The sequence below is a fragment of the Mauremys reevesii genome, linkage group 4 (assembly GCF_016161935.1).
Source record: "Mauremys reevesii isolate NIE-2019 linkage group 4, ASM1616193v1, whole genome shotgun sequence".
Classification (NCBI taxonomy): Eukaryota; Metazoa; Chordata; order Testudines; family Geoemydidae; genus Mauremys; species Mauremys reevesii.
The window spans coordinates 61,236,472-61,255,520 of NC_052626.1; the positions used below are offsets into that span (position 1 = coordinate 61,236,472).

Sequence of the window (19,049 nt, forward strand, 5' to 3'; positions counted from 1 at the left end):
TGAGAAGTAAGGTAAGAAAAGACCAGCTAGGTCACCCAACCTGACCAAGACTATTTACAGCAGAATTCCCACTGACATCTTGTCTTATAAGTAGGGCCTGCACCTTCCACAAGAGCTGAACTCTTGAAGGCAGAAGCCGAGCCCCAAAGGCTGTAAATACCCACCCTGTAGTTGTGCGGATTCACTGCGCTTCAACAGTGGTTGCTGACATCCTTGGGCCATGCTACAAATGAATCAGCAGCAAAGGGAATCAGTCATCCCCAGAGAAAGCAGCTCTTCATGAAGTAGCGGTGCCATTTAAAGAAAGGTATTCCAGCAGCAGCTGCCTCTGTTTCTTTTTGCCACACTCTGACCTTTCCTTTCCCTGCTCAGAAGATCAAGGAGGCTCACCCTATAAAATGCATTTCCTCTCAATGCATCTTTGAATGAGTTACAGAGATTAATGGGTTCTCCCCATTTACCGGCCACATTGTATTAAAAAAAAGCACCCTTGCAATGCATGGAGCTCAAATTAAAATAAGTGGTGTTGTTCCACTTGGACCCAAAATTTGATTTCTTCAAAAACTTCTGAGCAAAGGCTAATTTGGGTATTTAACGAATTGCTGCAGAATTCAGCACTGGAATGATTCAGAAAAACAGACAATCTTGCCACATAATTAGGTCTAGCATGCCACCAAGTACAAGTTTTGTTACCTGAGATTTCCATTCTTGTATCTTTTTCAGGCCGCACAGACTCCTCCATGCCTGACGCCCCTACAGAGAAATCCTTCACAGTCTCCTCTGCACCATGCTGAGATTCAGTCCGAGGTTCTGGATGTCCAGGCTTCGCTTGTCTCTCCTGGCCTTCGTCAACACCATGTCGTGACTTTAAGAAAGCAACTAAGCTGGGATCTGAAAGTAATCACAGACAAATAGAACAGCAAAATTGAGTCATCAAAACGCTTCTTGGTCTAACTCCTACTATTTATGTTTTAGTCTTTTTCACTCCAGTCCCAAATGCTCTTGGTGATCCTCTGTAAGGCACTTACTGCTTCAGGACCTCTTGATCATGTAAGATGGGGACAACTGGTTGTCAAAATGACAGGAAGAACTGATCTGATAAATGTCTTTCAAGGCAGGGAAAAGACCCAAAATTCTATTAATTCTCCCAGTTTGCAAATATAAACAAAGTAATTTGCCCCCTGTATTACAAAAAAGGCACATACAAGTCACACTATTAATTACGGAGAAAACTTTGCTCTCAGATCCACCTGGTAATCTCAGTTCTGACATTCTGCTCTCCCTATATATGGATTTCTCATTGACATCAACCTGAATTCCACATGAATAGGAAGCACAGAACATAGTAAGAAGAATTATTCATGTTTTATTGAACCACAACAAAGTTTAAGTTCAAGTTCTGGGTATAAGTTGAGAAGAGTTCTCTTTATCTGAACTGGATCACCATCCCTAGTATCAGCCATGGACTTCACATCCAGAGAATCATAGGAACAAAAGGGACCTCAAGAGGTCATCTAGTCCAGTCCCCTGTACTCATGGCAAGACTAAGTATTGTCTAGACCAGCCCTGACAGGTGTTTGTCTAACCTGCTCTTAAAAATCTCCAATGAATGGAGATTCCACAACCTTCCTAGACAATTTATTCCAGTGCTTTATTCTCCAGTTGAGAATTTTTTCCTAATGTCCACCCTAGACCGCCCTGCTGCAATTTAAGCCCATTGCTTCTTGTCCTACCCTCAGAGGTTAAGGAGAACAATTTTTCTCCCTCCTCCTTGTAACAACCTTTTATGTGCTTGGAAACTGTTATGTCCCCTCTCAGTCTTCTCTTATCCAGACTAAACAAACCCAATTTTTTCAATCTTCCCTAACAGATCATGTTTTCTAGACCTTTAATCATTTTTGTTGCTCTTCTCTGGACTTTCTCCAATTTGTTCACATCTTTCCTGAAACCTGGCACCCAGAATGGGACACAACACTCCAATTGAGGCCTAATCAATGCAGAGTAGAGCGGAATTACTTCTCGTGTCTTGCTTACAACACCCCTGCTAATACAACCCAGAATAATGTTTGCCTTTTTTTTTTTTTTGGCAACAGTGTTACACTGTTGACACATATTTACCTTGTGATCCACTATGACCCCCAAATCCCTTTCTGCAGTACCCCTTCCTAGGCAGTCATTTTCCATTTTGTATGTGTGCAACTGATTACTCCACTTCGGAAGGAACACTTTCCCTTTGTCCTTATTGCATTTCATCCTATTTACTTCAGACCATTTCGAATTTTAATCCTATCGTCCAAAGCACTTGCAGCCCCTCCCAGCTTGGTATCATCCTAGGATGACCAGATGTCCCGATTTTATAGGGACAGTCCCGATTTTGGGGTCTTTTTCTTATATAGGCTCCTATTACCCCCCACCCCCATCCCGATTTTTCACATTTGCTGTCTGGTCACCCTACATTATCCGCAAACTTTATAAGTGTACTCTCCAAGCCATTATCTAAATCATTGATGAAGATATTGAACAGAACCGGACCCAGGACTGATCCCTGCGGGACCCCTCTCGATATGCCCTTCCAGCTTGACTGTGAACTATTAATAACTACTCTCTGGGAATGGGTTTCCAAACAGTTATTCAACCACCTTATAGTAACTCCATCTAGGTCAGTGGGTCTCAAACTTTTTTACTGGCGACCCCTTTTAAATCGTAAGCCTCTGAGTGCGACCCCCCCTAATAAATTAAACACCCTTTTTAATACATTTAACACCATTATAAATGCTGGAGGCAAGTGGGGCTTGGGGTGGAGGCTGACAGCTCATGACCCCCCCAAGTAATGACCTCGCGACCCTCTGAGGGGTCCCAACCCCCAGTTTGAGAACCCCTGATCTAGGTTGTATTTCCCTAGTTTGTTTATGAGAAGATCATGCAAGACAGTATCAAAAAACCTTACTAGTGTCAAGATATACCACATATAAACACTGGCAGCTCTCTTCATGGTTTGGGGGGAAAGGGTGCTTGGAAGGGGAAGGTGTTTGGAGGGGAGAGAATATTCTTCAGACTAAAACTCAGATCACCTGACTCTGACCTGTGTTTTACCTCTAGCCCTTACTAGTGTCAAGATATACCACATATAAACACTGGCAGCTCTCTTCATGGTTTGGGGGGAAAGGGTGCTTGGAAGGGGAAGGTGTTTGGAGGGGAGAGAATATTCTTCAGACTAAAACTCAGATCACCTGACTCTGACCTGTGTTTTACCTCTAGCCCTGCCACTGACGTCATATAATCTTGTGCCAGGCACATAACCTCTCTATGTGAGAGATTCCACATCTGTCAAGTGGTGACAATGATAATTACATCCCTCATGGGGGCATGGTGAGATTCAGTTCATTAAGTGTTTATCAAGTGCAGAGAGATCCTCCAACAGACGGTAACAGAAGTGAAATGTTATTAGAGAACAACAACAATCACACTGATTACTACTCAGGGAGAGGAGGCACAAGGTATTAGGAAATTCTCTAACCCTGCAGAGAGTTATACTGTTAGATTAACATTGGCTTGTGGAAATTTCACTCTGGTAAATGTACTCCATGTTTTGAAATCAGTTTATAGAAAGGAACGGAAGAAATCGGGACACAACAAGCTACCCTTTGCCCCTGTCTGCCATAGCCTGTCCATGTCTCTCTCTCTCTCTCACACACCCCACAATTCAATCTAAACCTCCCTTAGTGAGGGATCCCTCTGGATCAAACACTGTGTGTCGGGTCCGACCATCTTATAACACCCATTATTTCTATTAACGCAAGTAGAGTTGTGCTTTCCTGTACTTCACTGCACAGAAAGGAAAAAGGGTTTTCTTAATCATTCTAGAGTGATATGTATAAATATTATTCGAAGACGCTGATTACGAAGACACAGTGGTCAAAATCATGCTCTGCCTCAGCATAGTCTCTCCGGTGATAGAATCAATATAGTCTTGCTGCAAAGATCCCTACAATCTGAAGGGGCTATACAGGGTACAGTGCAGCTGGGCATGAAGCTTTATGATCTCCTCCACACCAAGGACACAGATGCTAACCTAGCTACTGGGCTGCACTAGCCCTCACAGTGTCCCTCTGCAGTGAAGGGGAGGATTCTTTTCTTCCACTTCTTTGTGTCTGACCAGCATCGGGCCACAAACTGAGGCTGGAGCCTGGGCTTCGGATTTGCCTCCATGCGAGCCATTCTTCATGGACAATTCACTATATTTTGGGGGCATAAAATTCAACCCACAGATCTGACCGGTTTCATTCCCTGAAACCAGAAGACTGAAAGTCCTGGTAATTTTATCCTGCTTGGCGTAAACATAGATACTACAGGTATTTTTATTCCAAAAATAAATAAATAAATAAATAAATGCTTTTTGAAACGTATTAAGTCTTCTGCCTCACTAATACTCTGTGGGGGCGAGTTCCACAGTGCAGAAAGAAAGGTTTCCTTTTACACAGTCTTGTTAAAAGCGATAGAAATAAAGACTAATTTCATCTCAGAGGTTTGGTCAGTGCAGCTCTCTGAATTAAGGGTGCCCCCAAGATTCTGGCTGCAACTGCTTTACTCCATCCCTTTGTGGCCTATCCAGTACACTCTATATCTCCTTCACCCTCCTCCAGCCTGGAATAGGCAGCAAGGTGTTCATGTGCAGGATACTGGTGTTCATACCCAGCTGAACCAGCAGCCTCCTCTGCTCCTGTAGGATCTCCTCCTGGGTCATGGAGTGCAACTTCTGTAGGTTCTCCTCATGGATAGCCAGAGCTTCCTGCTCACTCTCCAAGCTTCCAAGACCCTCTCCAGTTATGATACGAGGTCGCAGAATGCTCACATCATCATCAGGTTTGCCTAGAAAATCCAGCAACAGAAGTCATTAGTGAGTCAAATGTCTGTAGCATTATTAATTCATCCAAATCTGAAAAAAAAAAAAATCAAAAAAATCAAAAACATGTCACTGCACAGAAATCAACTACTCTCCAGTTGTTTCAGATAAAAACAGTACTTAACAATGGATTATTATCCAAGGTAACAGTGAATATAACATATTACAGCTTTTCCAGCCACTGTTACCTGACGTTTAGGTTCCTGCTCCAGGTTTAATGTTAGTTCTCTGCTAAGCCCTGGTACACCACCACTGCCCCCAGCCTATCCATTTTTGCAATCTCCAACACTCACACTGTTCTCATGATTGTAAAAGATGGAGCACTACCCAAACCACACTGTAGGTTAGAGTGCACATAAACAAACAGCACATAAATTAACAGGTGAAAGTCTGCTAAACAGACACATTTGCCTTAAAAGGTTGGGGACTGCTAATCTACTGATTTTCTTCTCCTTGATTATAGAATTATAGAAGCATAGAACTGGAATGGACCTCGAGAGGTCATCTAGTCCAGTCCCCTGCATTCAAGGCAGGATGAAGTATTATCTAGACCATCCCTGACAGGTGTTTGTCCAACCTGCTCTTAAAAATCCCCAATGATGGAGATTCTATAACCTCCCTAGGCAATTTATTCCAGTGCATAACCACCCTGACAGTTAGGAAGTTTTTCCTAATGTCCAACCTAAACTGCCCTTGCTTCAATTTAAGCCCATTGCTTCTTGTCCTATCCTCAGAGATTAAGAACAATTTTTCTCCCTCCTCCTTGTAACAACCTTTTATGTGCTTGAAAACTATTTTGTCCCCTCTCAGTCTTCTCTTCTCCAGACTAAACAAACCCAATTTTTTCAGTTGGTCATGTTTTCTAGACCTTTAATCACTTTTGTAGCTCTTCTCTGGACTTTCGCCAATTTGTCCAAATCTTTCCTGAAAGGTGGCACCCAGAACTGGACATAATACTCCACGCTGATTAGGCCTCAACTGGAGTAGAGCAGAATTACTTCTCATGTCTTGCTTACCCCACAGTTGCTAATACATCCCAGAATAATGTTCACTTTTTTTTTTGGCAACAGTGTTACACTATTGACTCATATTTAGCTTGTGATAAACATAAAATACCATTAAAAACATGAAATACTGTTTTCAACTGGGTCTGAGCCACTACTACAAACTGGAAATAGACAAACTGATCCCCAAAATAGGGCATTTTGTCATAGACAAGGAACATTTTCACACCAAAGCGCTACTGACTTCATTCTTCTGTTTTGGTGCTATCTTAGGTTAAAGTTACTTAGAGAGGAAAAGCTATTGATTTGACACTGTTTGCAGACTTCTGGGATGAGCCAAATGGATACACTTTTCTGTTTACTGTTTTTTGAATGTCAGATATTGTATCTGGCCCTTGTGCAGATAGAAAGAAATGCTACAAGAACCTTCTATCCTCTTGCATCCAAAGAAGTGGGTATTCACCCATGAAAGCTCATGCTGCAAAACATCTGTTAGTCTATAAGGTGCCACAGGATTCTTTGCTGCTTCTATCCTCTTCCATTCCTGTTTGAGGGCCAGGAAATGCTATCTCATACTATCTCTTGCGGCACAAATCACAAGGCAGGCACAGAAAGAAAGACGACAAGTTCATGGCTCTGTCCCACTCTGCATCAGTCCATGGGATCCCTTAGCAGTGGAAAAAAATGCCCATGCGCACCAAAGAGCTGGGAGAAGGAATTTGCTTTTTGAGGCACATTTTGTGCACATGCGCATTCACACACACACGCTCTGCACTAGAGCCTGCCAAAATTAAAAATATATATATATTGTCAGAGCTCTAAGTATGCAGATGGATCATGCCCTGAGCAAACCCCAGCTATCTGCCAATCTATCTCCCTTCTTAAAGAAAGAGTTAAATGGAATGAGCCTAACAGTGGTATAAAATTCTCATTTTATCAGATAGTGAATTAGATCCTTCAACTGGTCCATCCCACAAGGACATGGCCTCAAGGATTCAATTATTTTTGTCTGGGAGGACAGCACATTCTATCTGCTCCATACAATACCAAAGCATCTCTAATACTGTAAACTGGAAATCCTGCAGGCATTGGACTGCTCTTCAAACAGTTTTAAGTAATATCTCTGTAACAGTACCAATCATGTTTTGTACTGTCTCCACAGCGGCTAAAAGCCTTGTGTATTGAGCATTTGGGAGTGGGGGGAGGGGGAGGAGGCAGATGGAGAGGAGCTAAGTATGGGCAGAATGGCCTATCGGAAGAAACTCTAGGCTTCCCACCACTACAGCTGACCATCTGAGAGTCACCAGCCATTTAACATTAGACACACAGAAGAACAACCCGATCTATATTACTGGCGGCCATTTCAGTATGACAGTTGAGACAGACAGAGGCTTCATGACTCACTATCCTTAGTGCTGTGGAGTGGCTCCTCCTCTGCTGATCCAGGGGAACAGATGGCACCTGGAACTGCTAATTTTCTGTGTGTATGCCTAGTCTCAACAGCAGGTGGAGCTGTCACAGCCTCTTCAGCTGCTCTCTTAGCAGCTATCTTCTGTGCAAAGATACTTTTTCTTCCAGATTCCACCTTCACCTGTAGGAAGATAAATTCCCAGATCAACACTACCTCGTCTCCAGATGCCCTCACCCTCATATCACAGACAACCGGGTATACACTCTACAAACATGTTTCCAAAACAGGGGGTTTAGAACAGGACATTTATGAGGGAAATAAATATCAGTGTCTGCTCTCTCTCCTGCACATGCATGACAGTTTTTTACTGTATTGTTTGAAGGTAGAACAGAAGGAGAAAAATAATTGCCCTGGTTGTTTGCTGATTAGAGTTAACTGGGTTTAATTATAGGTGAACTCTGGAAAATCAGAAAGCAGATACACCTCAATATCAATGAGCACAACAGCTCACGATGTCCAGTTAATCTGAAACCCTGCTTATCTGAATGCTTTGCATTTCTGAGGATAAGTGGAGGTTGTACTGTACTCACCACATGCCTGGAACAGGCTTCTTACAAGATTATTGGACTGCAGTGGGGTGAGAAGATTTACACAGTAATAAGTGGGCGAGTGATGCTAAAATAATCCTGGCTAAATTAATGCGCTGCTTGTGCTAAGGAAGGCAATCGATGCACACTAAGGAAACAGGACTCCTGCACTTCTCTTGCCCAGTGACGGGAGAAGAGTTTCTAAAAAATGAGAGTCCATTAAAATAAAACTCTAAGAAGTTGCTTCCATATGCTTACATATTTATAGTAAAAAACTTGATGGTTTAATAGAAGCTATTCCTTTTTAATAGTCTTCCCTCTAAAACGCCATCTCTTCAGATGCACCAGCACATCCATCATGTGTCATCGCCCCAGAAACTGGATCCCACTCTCGCTCAGTTTTGTTTTCTTAGCCTGCGCCTCCTGTTACTGCAAAACTAGGTTGACAGAAGCTACTGCTCCTGATTCTAGCTTCTCTAGCAGATTTCAGGCCAAACTAAATCAAAACCCAGAAAGCTGCAACAGATACAAATGCAAATGACCTGACAAGAGGGTTTGTGAAGAAGTACCACCCCCTGGGGAACTGGTATAAATCCAATCATTAAAGTCTTTTATACTTTATTAATAGAATATGGTGTTTTCGCTGGTTAAAAAACAAAACAGAACAGAACAGGCCATGTACATGGTGAGACCTGGATTCTCCCACGCTTCCTCAGCAAACAGCTCTGAAGGGACCTCTCTCTTTCTAGATTAGGGGAATTCAGTCTCATTTAGTTGTAGGATACAAGGCAACCCCTGACTCTGATTTGGCAGGACAGCTCTTTCTTGTGATGAGGAGGAAATTCAGTAGATATGGGAGTTAGCTCCTGATCTCCAGCATGCTGAGCTGCCTGCTTATAGCACAGAGAAGCACCAATACTGTTGGCAGGCATTCTGCTCTACAGTGGGAAATTCTGGTGGTTAAAGAAGAAAGTGAGGGAAGACTCGGGTGAAGCTGCATTTCTGACCTCATTTTTTATTTCAGACCGGTGAAACGCTCTGGGAAACGGGTCTCCAGTGGGCACTGGCATGGTCACAGCTGCCATGCTTGTGTCTCGTTCCTGCAGACAAGAAAAACAGAAGGAACTAAAACTACTTCTTGCATGTGCACGCACAAACTGTTTGTTCTTCTCAAGGTGCTCCAGGATACTGCAGTGCCACAGCTACTGGATTCACCACACTCTAGGACAGCAAGGGCTTCCTCCCATCTGATAACACTCCCTCCCTAGTGCTCTATTCACAGCAACCTGACACACTATTACAACACACAATCACATAACGCACAATGATTTTGCTGAAGACTGCTGTGATGTGTCGATCATGACACTCCAATCGCTCCTCTGGATCCTCATCATCAAAGCGGACACAGGCATTTTTGAACTTGGACTTCTTTGGGGGTGCTGGAGTTAGGGCCGGGAGCACATCAGGAAAGTCTGAAGAGGCAAAAACAACAACAACAAAAGAACCCCAATGCACATTCCATGAGGCTATTTATGATGCGCGGGAGTTACTCATATCTTCTAGGGACTAGATATGTACTAGGAAATCTTGCTCTGGTATTTTAAGGTGCCTATTACCTTGGCAAGAACTGAACATGATGAAGCAGCAAGTTGAGAATTCTTAACTTCTCTGAGAAGCAGAGGGTTTGAACTTAGGTATTCAAAGATTTTATTGCTGATTTATTTACAGGCATCACTGCTGGGAAAAGGCTTTAAAGAACTGTGTGCACAGGGAAGAGCACTGAGTTCAAAATTGCAGGTCACAAGGGAAAGCTAGAGGTACAAAGGCAATACACACAAATGCTAAGACAACATACTGAAACAAAGAGGAAGCACTGTTCTGCAGTTAGAGCACAGGCTGAGGAGTCCGGAGACCAAGCTTCTAGTCCCAACTCTGCCAGTGACTCCCTGTGGGACCTTGAACAAGTCAATGCCTCAGTCTCTCCATCTCTAAAAGTGGGAACAATATTTCCCTACCTCACCAGTGGCTGAGAGGTTTAAATCATTGATGTTATAAAAGCACCTGGAACTTCGATGATCAAAGGTACTATAGAACTGCTTATTGTTATCAGTGCAGTGGCAGGCTGATGGATGTTAGAGGAAGGAATATATAGCACACTAAAACAGCTGGATGCCGGCAGGACTGTGTGGAGAATTTAACAGAGGCGCTGAGGAGAGAGTCTAAATGCAGGGTAAAACAGCTGGTGCTATGTACATGAGACAGCTGAGGTAGCTACTACAAATATGAGTCCAAGCAAATGGAATATTGCAGGGATAATGGATGTACGATGCCAGGATTGCACTTGAGGCAGACATGTATTGCAGGGATAACTCTGATGGACGCTGTTGGAGGACAGGTGCAAGCAAAAGCACAGATCGTAAGAGGAGCACTTTATCCTAGATATAGGCGTAAGGATGAAGAATACCACAAGCAGGATACAAATGCAGGGGAAAAGCAGATGGATGTTGAGGGCAAGGAGGTAGAAAGCATAAAGCATACAAGTGCTGAGGTGGGGGTGATTACCCAAAGATAAAGGGGGAAGATGTCCATATTAACATAAAGTAACGACACCCCAAAGAAAGTTACCGTCTAGTAACACCACATCCCTGCTGTCCTGCAGTGGGGGTCTCTCCTCATCTCCACTGCCACCAGCTCCTCGCCTCTTGTCTGCTTTCTTCACAACCTTCACTGCCGGGGAAGCCCTTGCTGCCAGGAACTGATTCTGAAATCGCAGCAGATCTGCTTCAGACTCTCCAGGCTTTGGCCTTGACAACATCCTGCTTCCTCACTCTTGCTGCCTGCCCTAGAGCTGTGTGTCACTCCTAGGGTACCTGGTGCACATAAAGGAAACAAATTAGAGACTTGGATTCTGGGGAGGAACCCCCCCCCGTTTCCTTCTGACACACGCAGCTCTCCTACACTCTTACTGCAGTACCCCACCCTCTTGAATTCACCCCAACCACCATTCTTCCCATTAATGGCGAAAATGAACTGTGACCTTGTCTTCACTGCCAGTCAATGCACCACCAGACAAGCAGATATCTGCTCTGCCAGACATTTGGGAGCAAAACACCATCAGTCCAACAAACACAGCCAGCCAACAGGCATTGCTCTTTTCCAAGATATTTAAAAACAAACTTTGCATACAGCCTTTAATTGTGTAAGGCTGTTAGCGTTTAACCTGAGGTGATGTAGTTGGATTTATCCTACTTTCCAGCATCAAAATTAGTGCAAGGTCACTCAGAAGGTGCAAACAAACTTAAAATCCCCTCTTGGGAATCAATCACCTCTCTCCACCCATCTAGCATTGACCTCCTCTCAGAATCTTACCATTCTCTGTCCACCTTTGGTGCAAGAGCCATCGCCTCTGCAGCTCCTGCAAACTGGAACAACTTTCCTATATCTTCCTGCCTCTTTCACTCTCCATCTCACCTAAAGAATGATTTCTCCCTTGATTATCCCTCTTAATGTTGCCCTCCCTCTGTCACTGGCCTTCAGCCTGGGATTTAATGTTTGGGGAGAAGGATGCTATAGGAAATAACTCAACTCTATATTTACAATCTAAATAATCTATATTTGGATCACCTGTATTGAATCTATTAGAAGGAAATAGCTGGAATAGGGGACACAGTTCACCCTGGTAGAACACCATTGACTTCAATGGCATTAGACTAGGGATGGATCCATCCCATTCTCTCACTGTTCTTTATCCAAAGACCCATATAAATGCAGCCATTATGTGGGGGAGGGGGGCTAAAACCTCTCTATTTTGAAAAAAAAAAAGACAAGAAGTTAGGCAAAAATGTTTAGATTCAAGTGGCTATCTTTAGGTGCCTAATAAAGTAGATTTTCAGAGGTGCTGAGGACCCTCAGATCCCATTAACTTCAATGGTACTTGTGAGTGCTCAGCACCTCTGACTGTCAGACCTCTTTGATGCCTAAAGGAGGATTTTGGTGCCAAATTTTAGACACCCAAGTTTGAACACAATGGCCTACAGCATAGGCAACAGCAGGGTGAACTTCCCTGTGCTACCCTGCCAACAGAACCATCTCTAGAAGCAAGAAGGAAATTCCTTGATTTCTCCTCTGAGACTGCCAACAAAGGTCCCATGAGTGGCTGCTGGCAGGTTTTTGGGGGCCCTGGAATGAGGCTGCCCGATATTAGGCAATAGGGAGGTAACATTGTGCTATGTTCTTTGTAAACACAAGAGAGCATGATTTTATATCACAAAACAGCATGTATTGGTGCTGGATTGCCTTTAAAGGGAGAAGGCAGAATGCTGCCTTACAGTATGGCTTCCTTCCAACGGCACTACAACACCTGTGACTTATTTAGACACTTCTTCACTTCATGACACAAGCACACATGCTTGTAGTTTATTTATGGAGCTCTCTGCCACAGCAAGGGCTGCAATAATCTCATTTTGATTGATTGGTTCTCCCTATGATATGCATAAGCAGCACCACATGACATCAGAAATCCAGGACTTCATGCTCTACCATAATGGACTTCAAAGACCATCAAAGCCCAAATTATAATGGTGCTAGAGTATCAGAAACAAACTGGTTAGAATCAAAATGTGTTGCAGATGCCCCTCAAATAAATCCCTCACCAATTCCTCCATCCTTGCCCTGCCTTCAGCACTCAGATTTACACATGCCTACCTGGCTATTCTGTGCATTACTTTCACCATCTGAAAATAATGGGGTCACATAGTCACTTTAGAACAGTCCAGAGAAAAAACATCAGACACTGTGGGGTGAAAGCCAGCCACAGAAGACATTCAGAAAGAGAGAGGGGTTTCTGGAACAAGCCAAAGCCACTCCCCTCAGCATGGGTGTAACTACCGCTCCTTAGAGAGCTGAGTAACAATATAACATCACAGATATCGTGTGGATGAGAATTTAATCTTGTTCTGGAACCAGGCTTAAGCCTTGAATACCCACATTCCCTATTCCATCCATGTTGTAACTGAGTCAAGACGCTGACATGTTGTAACCAGTTTGCCCAGTTTGGTGTGGATGAGCCAGAAATGGTTTAAATACATTTGATGCTAGCAGGTGAGCAGGAGTAGCGTGCACGGGATTATTTTTTCCCAAAACTTTTATTGTATCTAGACCAGGGGTAGGCAACCTATGGCATGCGTGCCGAAGGCGGCACGTGAGCTGATTTTGTGGCACTCACACTGCCTGGGTCCTGTTTTAAGAAACGTATTTACTTTACATACACCAATAGTTTAGTTATATATTACAGACTTATAGAATGAGGTCTTCTAAAACGTTAACATGTATTACTGGCACACGAAACCTTAAATTACAGTGAATAAATGAAGACTGGGCATACCGCTTCTGAAAGGTTGCCGACCCCTGATCTAGACCATTCACCTGACTACCTACAGGAGGACTGCAGCACAGTTTGGTTTGCACAGCTGTCAGAGAGTAAGGAAGCCCTTCTCACAGCTGGCAGAAAAAGCAAGCTAGAACATTGCCAGCAATAACCATATTGCTGCTAGTGGAGCTCTGAACCCAGTGCAGCAGGGACTTAAAGACTGGTCCCAATTGCCTTGCAACTCAGGCCTCCATCTGCACTACAAGAACCTTAATACACAGTTATCTGCCACTCTTAGGAATGTCCATATATACATTTTTTTATTATAATTATTGTTGGTAAAACACCTACCAGCGCTGTTGATAGAAAGTAATGATCTATAAACATCCTGGAGACCAGTGCTTTAGACTAGATATGACAGGAGGGATGGGAACAGGTGTAGGAGATTCACAGAACTGGAAAGGACCTTGAGAGGTCATCTAGTGCAGTCCTCTGCACTCAAGGCAGGATGAAGTATTATCTAGACCATCCCTGACAGGTGTTTGTCCAACCTGCTCTTAAAAATCCCCAATGATGGAGATTCCACAACCTCCCTAGGCAGTTTATTCCAGTGCTTAACCACTCTGACAATCAGGAAGTTTTTGCTAATGTCCAACCTAAACTGCCCTTGATGCAATTTAAGCCCATTGCTTCTTGTCCTACCCTCAGAGGTTAAGAAGAACAATCTCCCTCCTTGTAACAACCTTTTATGTACTTGAAAACTGTTATCATGTCCCCTCTGTCTTCTCTTCTGCAGATTAAACAAACCCAATTGTTTCAATCTTCCCTCATAGATCATGTTTTCTAGACCTTTAATCATTTTTGTTGATCTTCTCTGGACTTTCTCCAATTTGTCCACATCTTTCCTGAAATGTGGTGCCCAGAACTGGACACAACACTACAGCTGAGGCCTAATCAGCGTGGAGTAGAGCAGAAGAATTACTTCTTGTGTCTTCCTTACAATACTTCTGCTAATACATCCCAGAATGACGTTTGCTTTTTTTTGCAACAGCATTACACCATTGACTCATATTTAGGTTGTGATCCACTATGGCCCCCAGATCCCTTTCCACAGTACTCCTTCCTAGGCAGTCATTTCCCATTTTGCATGTGTGCAACTGATTGTTCCTTCCTAAATGGAGTAATCTGCATTTGTTCTTACTGAATTTCATCCTATTTACTTCAGACCATTTCTCCAGTTTGTCCAGATCATTTTGAATTTTAATCCTATCCTCCAAAGCACTTGCAACCCCTCCCAGCTTGGTATCGTCTGCAAACTTTATAAGTGTACTCTCTATGCTATTATCTAAATCATTGACGGAGATATTGAACAGAACCAGACCCAGGACTGATCCCTGCGGGACCCCACTCGTTATGTCCTTCCAACATGACTGTGAACCACTGATAACTACTCTCTGGAACGATTTTCCAACCACTTATGCACCCACCTTATAGTAGCTCCATCTAGGTTGTATTTCCCTAGTTTAACGATGTTTTGTTACAGGTGTTGAAGTCAGCCAACCAGGTCTCTTCTGTTAGGATCGCCAAGCATGAGAGTGGAGAGTAAGGCTAGTAGGAGCCATATTTGAAACCAAAAGTAGATCCATGTATCTTTGCTGTAGATGATGAGTACGTCCCTACCAATTTCACAGCCCTGAAAAAGGTGTCCCTGACGATGAAATAAGACCTTCCCAGTGAAATCTGATCTCTCCCTTGCTGCTGGGAGCACCCCAGCTGTGGGGCTCCTAGCTGCAAGTCCCCACCAGGCTGTGGGAGAATAGGACTTGTCCTTCTCCTCCACAACCATTCTCAGGGGGAGACCAGACCCACCTCTATGTGCCTCCCCCAGCTGCAGGAAGCTGTGAGGCTGGGCAGCAGACCCAGAGGTTCCTGCAGCTGGAGGAGACTTGTGATTTCCCCCTGCTGCTGGAAGCACCCCAGCTGCGGGGGCTCCTAGCTGCGAATCCCCACTGCCAGAAAAGGGACCCCCCCACTTACAACACCCTGAAATTTCAGATGTAAACATCTGAAACTGATCAATTTTAGAATCCTCTGGCCATGAAACTGATCAAAATGGATTGTGAATTTGGTAGGGCCCCAATGATGAGGCAATATTTACCATTATAATGGTAAATGGATATGTTTCTAAGGGTACGTCTTCACTACCCGCCGGATCGGCGGGTAGCTATCAATTTCTCGGAGTTCGATATATCGCGTCTCATCTAGACGCGATATATCGAACCCCGAACGCGCTCCCGTCGACTCCGGAACTCCACCGGAGCGAGTGGCGGTAGCGGAGTCAACGGGGGAGCCGCGGACGTCGATCCCGCGCCATGAGGACGGGTAAGTAATTCGAGCTAAGATACTTCGACTTCAGCTATGCTATTCACGTAGTTGAAGTTGCATACCTTAGATCGACCCCCCCACCCCCAGTGTAGACCAGGCCTAAGAGTTGCAAAGCTTCCCAGAATCAGCATTAAAGTCTGTTAAGTGAGCGGGTCCCTCTGTCCCTCCTCTCACTGGATACAAAACAATTGGAAGTTGTTGATTTGAGAGGTTTTTGTGTAGCATACAACTTCATTACTGGAGCATCCCATACTTAGAAAATTTCTTCCAGCAACTCCTAAATTCACCTCCCACTTTGGTGATAGGTACTGACTCAGTTTAAGACATCTGCCTGAAAATATTTGCTGATTTGATGTGAGCCACTACCATAGTGATTTCTGATTAGGTGCCAGATGAACTGTACTTATACTGTGGGAGCATGAACAGAAGGAAAACTATAAGCGGCCTGTAAGTGGTAAGACAGCAGCTCTGATTTAGATGTAGCTAATAAATGAGGAAGGGCACCCCATACGTACCGGAGTGTAGGAAAATTCCTCTCTGATTGTGAGGAGTCTCTGAACCCCAAGGTCCCTTATTTTCCCCATCCCCAATATGACATTGTTAACTCCTTTCAATGGAGATTACCATCTTAGTCACCAAAGTGGACCAGAAGAGACCCACCCCTCAATCACAGCTCCTAAATCAGACAAAGGATCACTACAGGGCAACATAAAGTGCTTCCTCCAGCCAGAGGCTGAGCACACTCTCTCCACAACACCTCCAGCCCTGTCCTGCTGGGCTTGAAGTGGGGGAGTGAAGGGAGCGAGGCAGAGAACTGCACTCAGGCAGGCCTCCCTCATGGCAGTGCAGAGATCAAGGAAGGTCACAGCATTAGTGCTCTAAATCAAAGTCAATGAAAGACTAACTGAGCTATTTATCTATCAAAATGGCCATCTACGGGACCAGGGAGAGGTGGTTGGCCAATGGAGACTCCTGTGACTGTGGGGCTTGTTTCTGGTCCTTAGTCCGTTCACATATCCGGGTGGAGTTCCTCTGGGCGGCGTCCACTGGCTCCCTTGACGCCTTCGAGGAGCAGTGGGCGCTGTCCGGGGTTCTCTGCTCGGTGTCCCCGTCAGGCTCCCTTCTTATGACCCTTTGACCGCACTCCTGTCCCTGTTCTTTTATTAGTTGTCCCCCGAAATTAGTGGGTTTCTGAGGCCCTGTGGATCCTCCCCTTAGGCTGGGGCGGGGCGGATCCTTTAGCATTTAGCAGTTTCCCAGAAACCCAACAGATACTAAACCAATGTGTGCTGTGTCGTATTGCCCCTCATGAAAGGCTTTTTTCATCCTACAGACTGTGGCAACTGACTCCAAAAAAAAAAACCCATGACAGATATGGAGAGGGGGGTGGTAATTGTAGCCTGTAATCAACAGTACAGGTAGCCAAATATCCTGGGCTATAACCAGTCTAACTCTGGAAGAGGGCCTGCTGAATGGGCCACCTGGAGGAGAAAAAATGAGGTTTATATTGTCACAGAATATTTAATACCTGCATTTGGACCAGGTAACAGTGAATGCCTTAGGAAAAATTAGTGCCCCTACACTATCGATTGGGTCTTTGGGGTAACGGAAGCCTCAAAAGTTACTGCAGAGGGCCAAATGTTCAAATAAAGGAAGAGATCTGCTGTTAATAGATTACAGTAGAATAAACTAAAGTACTCAGCAGTTTTTTCAGAGTACGCAACGTTGATGGGGTTTTGGTAAACAAGTCATTCTATGTGAAGATTTTGAGACAGATTATAAAAATAGGCTTAGGTTAGAACCTGTAGAAGTAAATGGCTCTTGGTCTGAAAAATAATTTGTCAAAATAACTCACAGACAGGTTAGTTATGATTATATAATGATATTCACCATATGGTGAAATTTATTGCTACTGTATGTGCTGGAGGTTGCTGCTGGTTGGAGGAAGAGGGTGGTTAATGTTTTGTTGTGCTTTCAAAACATTGTCTGTGGCACCAAAAATTTAGGATAAGTGCCCATTTTCCAACTATTTGTTGTAAATCTAAACATACACAACATTCCAACATACATTCATAAGCCAGGGCAAAACTGATATGTCCTAGCAAGCTTTATTTCTCACATCTGTGACTACATGTCCGTTTTAGGTGTCCAAGATAGTAGCTGGGTATGTCTACACAAGTGGTTGGCAACCTTTCAGAAGTGGTGTGCCGAACCATCATTTATTCACTCTGATATAAGATTTTGCACGCCAGTAATACATTTTAACATTTTTAGAAGGTCTCTTTCTATAAGTCTATAATATATAACTAAACTATTGTTGTATGTAAAATAAATAAGGTTTTTTAAATGCTTAAGAAGCTTCATTTAAAATTAAATTAAAATGCAGAGCCCCCCCGTATCAGTGGCCAGGACCCGGGCAGTGTGAGTGCCACTGAAAATCAGCTTGCATGCCGCCTTCAACACCCATGCCATAGGTTGCCTACGCTGTAATTAGACACCCACTGCATGCCCACGCCCGCTGACTCAGGCTCAGCCCAAGGAGCTGTTCAACTGTGCTCTGGGCTCAAGTCCAAACTCTGGGACCCGCAGCCCTGGCAGGGTCCTATAGGTTGGGCTCCAGCGTGAGTCCAAACATCTACACCACAATTAAACAGCTCCTTAGCCCTCACAAGCCTGAATCAGCTGGCAGGGGACCAGCTATGGGTTTTTAACTGCAGTGTGAACATACCCTAAGCATCTCCAATTTCTCAGTAATAGCAGAGAGTGCCTATATAATCTCCAATAGCACTTTTATATCCCTTAAAGGGTCCCCTGGTGGTGACGGGGGTGGGGAGGGTTAGAATTTTTCCTTCCCTTGGCGGGTCACTTCCAATTTATCCCTGAAAGGATAACCCTAAATCTCAGACTTTTGCCGGCTTTGACCCAGCACTCTGCCACCACAGCATTACTGCGAACCACTGTGTTTCTGGTGGTTACTAGACACGTGTGTCTCTCTCCGGGTGCTGGCGGGGAGGACTGGCCCCTGGCTGCGATCTGCTGGGGGGTGGGGGCGGCAGGGAAGGAAGGAAACGGGCAGCATTAGGGCACTCCGCTCCGGAATGAGACGCCGCGGGGGGGGGGGGGTTATAACAAGGAACGAAGTGAAACTTTCTGTCTCTGTCTGACACACGCTCCCCGGGCGCAGGACGGACACCCCCCCCCCCCGAGGGGTTTTACTGCTGCCCACGCACCAGTGACCCAGGCCGGGAGCGGGTCCGTGCCGCGTGCGGAGCGGGAGATCTGCTCCTGTTGCCTGTCCCCTCTCAGCCCCGCCCTTCGCCCCCTGGGCAAACGCGGCTCCGCGGCTCCCCGCCGCCCCGGGGGGAACAACCCCGGACCAGCCCCTGCCCCA

General features: G+C 44.7%; 1 protein-coding gene across 3 annotated transcripts in view; it reads right to left on the reverse strand.

Moving 5' to 3' along the window:
- The window catches only part of RPAP1 (RNA polymerase II associated protein 1), a 53,909-nt gene that overhangs the window by 34,723 nt on the left and 137 nt on the right, over positions 1-19,049 (reverse strand). The window contains exons 2-8 of one of the 3 annotated variants that reach the window (XM_039537962.1): positions 11,275-11,376; positions 10,531-10,775; positions 9,229-9,377; positions 8,913-9,005; positions 7,312-7,498; positions 4,693-4,869; positions 694-891 (exon numbers count right to left, since the gene is read on the reverse strand). In XM_039537962.1, coding sequence (XP_039393896.1) covers positions 694-891; positions 4,693-4,869; positions 7,312-7,498; positions 8,913-9,005; positions 9,229-9,377; positions 10,531-10,720 — 994 coding nt within the window. In that variant the 5' untranslated portion in view covers positions 10,721-10,775; positions 11,275-11,376. Of the gene's footprint in view, positions 1-693; positions 892-4,692; positions 4,870-7,311; positions 7,499-8,912; positions 9,006-9,228; positions 9,378-10,530; positions 10,776-11,274; positions 11,377-18,888; positions 19,007-19,049 lie in introns of those variants that run through there. The other 2 variants (XM_039537963.1, XM_039537961.1) reach the window with 2 other exon arrangements.